Raw genomic sequence first — 6,000 nt, forward strand, 5'->3', positions numbered from 1 at the left:
CCTATCAAAATTGATTTAGCATCACAAATTTAACTCGTTAGATATCTGAACTTTAATTAACTGTAAAACTCTAGTACCAAGCTTCTGTTATACTTAATATGTAAAGGAGCCTCCCGAATTTCAGATGTCATTTTTTTCTACTAAACACTGAAAAAGATGTATTTCAAACAAATTAATTACGAAATACTTAAATGCAGTGGCCTAAGACATCATTGGTTTCGTAATAGCTAAACCAAGATAAAGTTTTGGTCTCCCTCATTGCTAAATGTTGTTAGATCTACCAAAGAGACACAAACATGTGCCATAGAAATCCCTTTTACTTGTATTTTCTCTCTACATTTGCAAGGCAGTAAAAAGCAAAAAACATCTGTTCCTTCCTGCAACACTGACAACCCTCATTCTACGGTTTAAAAATAAAAGATTCTTATGGAAGCTTATAGATATAATAATCACCTGCTTCACAGGCAGCTGGCAATTAATTGATCCAAATATATGCAAAATTAAGGCCAAAGAGAAATTTCCCTAAGGACAATGCCAGTGTTCCCCTAAGCCTCTGGTAATTTCCAAGACACCCATACAAAACAGAGGAGGAAAATAAAGGAGCAAACGTAGTGCCAGATGACATGAAGAGTTGACAGCTAAGAAACAAGGACCTGTGTCCATCTGGATTCATGCTACCACCAAAAGCACAGTTTCCACGGGAGCTGCTTAGAGAAAATCTGGTTCACTCTGGCCAACAATCACCCTTCATCCAGCTCAAGGAAGGCCAGATGTTCAACCATTAAAAGAGTACACCTTATTAAAAACAGAAACTGGAAAATCTAATTAAATAAAGGCCCTGAATCCTATAACATTTTTTGTAAACAGTTTTTACTGTCCATATGGCCTTAAAACATTGAATATCCAAATAGAAATGATACAGACACTGGACTTGAATCATTGACTCAGTTTCTATTTCTGGATCTGCCTCTGAATGAATCACAGTGTAACCTTAAGAAAGTTATTTCACCTTTTTCTCTACCTAGATTTCCCCAGCAGTTACAAAGTTAGGTAAAACTAACTGATTCTTTTTTCCCAAACAACACTGAGTGAATGATATAAATATATGCAAGTCGCTACACAAAATATATTTGCCGATTACCATCCAGCTGTATCCAACCAAATACAAAATAAATGACGTCCATGTAAAAATGACTAGCTCTGCACTTTCACTCTGCACAATTTAACAAACAAATCACTTGGAGAAGTCAACAAAACCCAAGTGATTCTTACACAGGACTCTTTTACAAAAAGTCTCAAATTTCAAATTTGGTTAACACTTAGCAAATTAAAATAAAATGCAAGTTCCAAAAAGACATTTTTTTTAAAAAAAGGAAAACAAACATTCAACCTATTTAGGGCCTTATGATCTTACAGGATTCATCAATCCTCCTCTCTCACATCCCCTTCCCTCACCCCTTGCCACCAGGCAGATAAGCCACTGCATCCTTGATGTTCCCAGCACGGTGATCTGCATGTCTATATCTATATAGATATTCCTGTGCACTGCACTTATTTCATGTCTCCTCACTAGTTAGTGAGCCTTAGAAAGGCAAAATCATGATTTAATGTCCTATGTATCACCTACACCTAGAATACTGCCTAGCTTAGTGTGCTATCACCTAGAACACTGCCTAGCACAATGTGGCTGCTCAAAGTGTGTGTGTGTGTGTGTGTGTGTGTGTGTGCGCACATATATGCATACAAATGTATATACGCATGTATATATACATATATATATTTGCTAAATAAATGAAATAAATAAATTTCCAAAGTCTTATGCTACTAGGAATAGCTATCATTAATATTAATGATTGACAATCATTATGGTGAATTATTTTCATTTTTAGAAAAATATATACATGACTGTCAAAGAGAAAATATGTGATTCCTCACCAAGATTAAATTCACAAAAATTAATGCAAAAACTTCGCAATCTTCTTCTATCAAAAATGATCTTTCTTTTTTGTTTTGCATTTTGGTTTTTTTTAATACAATTATCTACAGAGTATAAAACTACAACATTCTTTTTAACAATCTATACAATAAAGAGAAGGATGGAAAAGAAGAAAAATTAAGAGTGTGCGAAATGAATAGAAGAAGGTATTTTAAGGGTAAGACCCTATAAAGACAAAATAAGCCGGCAGCCGTGGCTCACGCCTATAATTCCAGCACTTTGGGAGGCCGAGGTGGGTGGAACACGAGGTCAAGAGATCGGGACCATCCTGATCAACAAGGTGAAATTCCGTCTCTACTAAAAATACAAAAATTAGCTGGGCATGGTGGTGCGCGCCTGTAGTCCCAGCTACTCGGGAGGCTGCGGCAGGAGAATTGCTTGAACCCAGGAGGCGGAGGTTGCGGTGAGCCGAGATGGCGCCATTGCATTGCACTCCAGTCTGGGTAACAACAGCGAAACTCCGTCTCGAAAACAAAACAAAAAAAACAAAACAAAACAAAAAAAAGGCAAAATAAAAGGTAGCCCACAGATGAAAATTAAAATGGGGTCAATAAAAGTAGCTACCCCAACATTAACAGCATTTAGCCAACCAAGAAGTCGCTGTCTTTGCTGAGAAATTTCATCTAAGCAATGTTTTATAGATAATGTATTCATTAAAATAACATGGTTTTAAAATTTTCAGATTGCATTTGAAATGTTTAACCCTTCAAATATTTATCATAAACCTACCAGTAGTCACTTAACTTTTCATATTTTTTCCATCCACTAAATTCTAACACTCTTGTTCATTTAATAATTAAGAATAGAGGTTAAGTAAACATGTTGGGCTCCTAAGGTAAGGCCTTGGGCCCTATAAGCCTGTAAGCTAGGATAAACTCATTAAACTACTTGACATTGACCGCAGCAGACTCTGGCTGTGCTTTATGCTGCCCTGAGTGTGAGTCTATAACATATGCTCGGGAGAGGTGGTACCAGTTGGACCAGACGTACTTTTGACCTTCTCACCTTCACTATCTCCAAACTCTAGGCTCCTCTGGGCTGAACCATGAAACTAAATGAAAATTATCCCTACTGTTATATTTATTTATTAATTTTCTAATTCCATGTATCAGATTTTCTTACATCAGCAAACTGGAGTGACTGCTCAACTTCACTAAGTAGCGAAACCCTGACTGCTGCAAGACAGAAACTACGTATCACATACATACCAAACGTGTACATATACACATAGATGCTAGAGCAGTCAGAGATCGCCTTTGGATTGTACTGGAATAAGTGATTTGTGCCTCCAAAACTGACTCTTGTAAAAGAAGCGTGAACAATTATTTTTTCTTTTTAATGCTGTGGTGATGAGAAACAAAAAGAGAAGAATGATGGTTTCGCTAACCAGATGAAAAAGGACCGTATCTCCCTGGCGTGACACTAAACATTGTGAACAGTAGACATTTTGGTGAAATGGGCAGAGCAACCTTTTCTTGAGATGACTTAGCATAGACGCAACTAAGTTGTTCCCTCTAAGATCTTGTGAGAACATAGAAAACCGACAAGTATGTCCAAGGCATTTCACCGAGGAGGGTGAGCTCACTGGGCGGAAAAGGATTCCCCACGGGGAAGAGACGTGCCACTAGCAGGTCACCGCCTTCCAGCACCCAGGGACGGCGGGAGGCAGGGGAAGGCCCTGATTGGCAGGCGACTCGTGACCCGGAGGCCGGCCGCAGGGCCCGCTCACCTGTGAACACGTTCTGGAAGCCATCAGCAGCCGCGGGCGCCCCAGACGCCTTGGCGGTCAGTGCCGGGGACACCCCACCGCCGCGGTCAGCGGCCACCCCGCGCTCTAGCAGGTGCGCGGAGCCTCCCGCCCCGGGCGTACTGGCGCCCAGTTCCTCCGTCCAGTCCGCGGAGCGGCTCAGGCCGCCCGCGAGGCCGCCGTCTGCCCGGTGCTTCTTGGCCGGGGCGGCCGCGGAGGCCAGGGCAGTTCTGGACCCTTGGCTCAGGGAGGCCTCCGGCCGCCTCTTGATCCTGGGGCTCTGATTAGGGGACTGAGACGGGGAGTGATTGGGCGAGCTGAGCTGCCGGGTGGTGGTCTTGATGTAGCAGGGGGTGATGAGCGGGTAGGGCTTGAAGCAGCGCTGGCTGGGCGCGGGGCTGCCGGGCAGGGAAGCGGCCACGGGGACGCCAGGTCCTTGTGCCCCCTCCTCGGGTTCTTCCCCCAGCCTCTGAGGGGCGTTCTCTCCCCCCTCCGGGGCCCACTCCTCCCCCGGAGAGCCCCGGGGCGCATCCTCAAAAGCATCCTCCTCGCCCTCCTCATCCGTGTCCCCAGCCCCCCGCGCCGGGGCTCCGGCCGCTTCCTCCCCCGGCCCGCCCTCGGGAAACGGGAAGGCCGTGGAGGAGGGCGAGTCTCTGGGCGCGGGTTGGGCCGCCGGGAGGCTGGGTGCCTCGGAGACCGGGAGGCTGCCGGGGGACGGCGGCTGCTGGGGCGCCGAGGGCTCGGCGGCCAGGCTCGCGGGCAGGTCGGAGAGCGCGGACAGCGCCTGCTCAGTGTCTGGACTGCCCGGGGCCTCCCTAGTCCCGCCGCTCGGCCCCAGCAGGAATCGGTCCAGGCCCAGGAAGGCCCCGGGCTGAGGGGAGACGGCGCTGGGGGGCGCTGCAGGCTCCTCGGCGCCCTGGAGCTGCTGCGGCTGGAGCTGGAGCTGGAGCTGCTGCTGCTGCTGCAGGCGGATCGCCTGCTGGATGTCGGAAAGCAAGTCCTCCTGCTCCGTAGCCGAGTGGAAGCTGTAGATGTCCGTGTCCGAGCCCGAGCTGGTCCTTTGTCCATCCTGCGCCCCCGCTGCAGTTTCCACATCCTCGGCGATAGGCCGGCCCCCGACCCTCGCCTCGGCAGGCCCAGGCACCCCCGGCCGGGTCACCTCAAAAGGGTCCGCGCACTCGGTGTCCGACAGGCCGGTCTCGTCCGCCGAGAGGCTGAGGTCCGGAGTCTTGGTGAGCAGGGAGTGAGCGCTGTCCAGCTCCCCGGTCTGCAGGGCCTGGGAATCCAGCACATCTTCGCGGGAGCCGCCGGCGCCTTTCCCCTTGGACAGATTCTTCCGGATCCGCAGGTTGGAAAACACCGAGGCTCTGGAGTCCGACTTGCTCTTCTTCTTGCCCGACTCCCCGCCGCCGCCCCCTCCCCCCTTGCCGTGCTTGCCCAGCGCCTTCCTGCCCCCGCTCCCCTTCTTTGTGGCTTCCACGTCCCTGGGCCCCAGCGCATCCTCGGTGCCGCCGCCGCCGCTTTCGTGCGAGGCATCACCTGCGCTCCTCTTCAGCTTCCCATCCTGGTTCCCCATGGTGCAATCCCGCTGCTGCGCCGCCGCGCCGCGGGCAGTCAGGCCATCGCGGCCCTCCTCGGCCCCGGGCCCGGGCCGGGGGAGTCTCCCGGGAGAGTCAGGCGGCTGCGGGGCGAGCCGCTGGGAGGGGAGGCCGACGCGCGCCCGGCTGGCCCCGCTCGCATCTGCCGCCGCTTTGCATAACGCGCGGCTGCTCCCGTGGCTGCCGTCGCTGCGGCTGCGGCTGCGGCTGCGGCTCGGGGCCGGCGGGGCGCGAACATGCTCAGTGCAGAGCGCGGCGCCCGCCAATGGCTGCGCAGGACGCAGCTCGGGCCTGCTTCCCCGCCCGCCGCCGCCGCCCCCTCGGCCCCCGCGCGGCTCCTCGCGGAACCTGGGCGCGAAAAACGTTTCCTCTATCTCGGGGACTTTAATCTCCACCGTGCGAATCGAATGCATTGTCCGCGGCCGAAGAGCTTGTCTGCTGGAAGATGCACTCCGATCTTCAGAGCTGCTGGACCTGCCACGAGAAAAGTTAAACAAAAAAGAAGAAATTTTTACATGGGGAAGAACTGAAGCCCAATTCCAGTTCAGAGGTGCCATCGTGTCACGGCCACATACACAACCCCCTGCCTGCCTCTGCATGACTGTTCAATAAATATTTGCTGAATGAATGGATTCTTCTGTTTCTTGAATAATTGATCA

The 6,000-nt window shown here is 50.2% G+C and overlaps 1 protein-coding gene across 8 annotated transcripts in view; it reads right to left on the reverse strand.

Moving 5' to 3' along the window:
• Positions 1–5,552, reverse strand: part of FMN2 (formin 2) — a 398,830-nt gene extending 393,278 nt beyond the window's left edge. For all 8 annotated transcript variants that reach the window (XM_078357268.1, XM_035280903.3, XM_078357264.1 and 5 more), the window contains exon 1: positions 3,726–5,552. In XM_078357268.1, coding sequence (XP_078213394.1) covers positions 3,726–5,319 — 1,594 coding nt within the window. In that variant the 5' untranslated portion in view covers positions 5,320–5,552. The remainder of the gene's footprint in view (positions 1–3,725) is intronic.
• Between the last annotated feature and the right edge of the window lie 448 nt (positions 5,553–6,000).

This window comes from Callithrix jacchus, chromosome 19, assembly GCF_049354715.1.
Source record: "Callithrix jacchus isolate 240 chromosome 19, calJac240_pri, whole genome shotgun sequence".
NCBI lineage: Eukaryota > Metazoa > Chordata > Mammalia > Primates > Cebidae > Callithrix > Callithrix jacchus.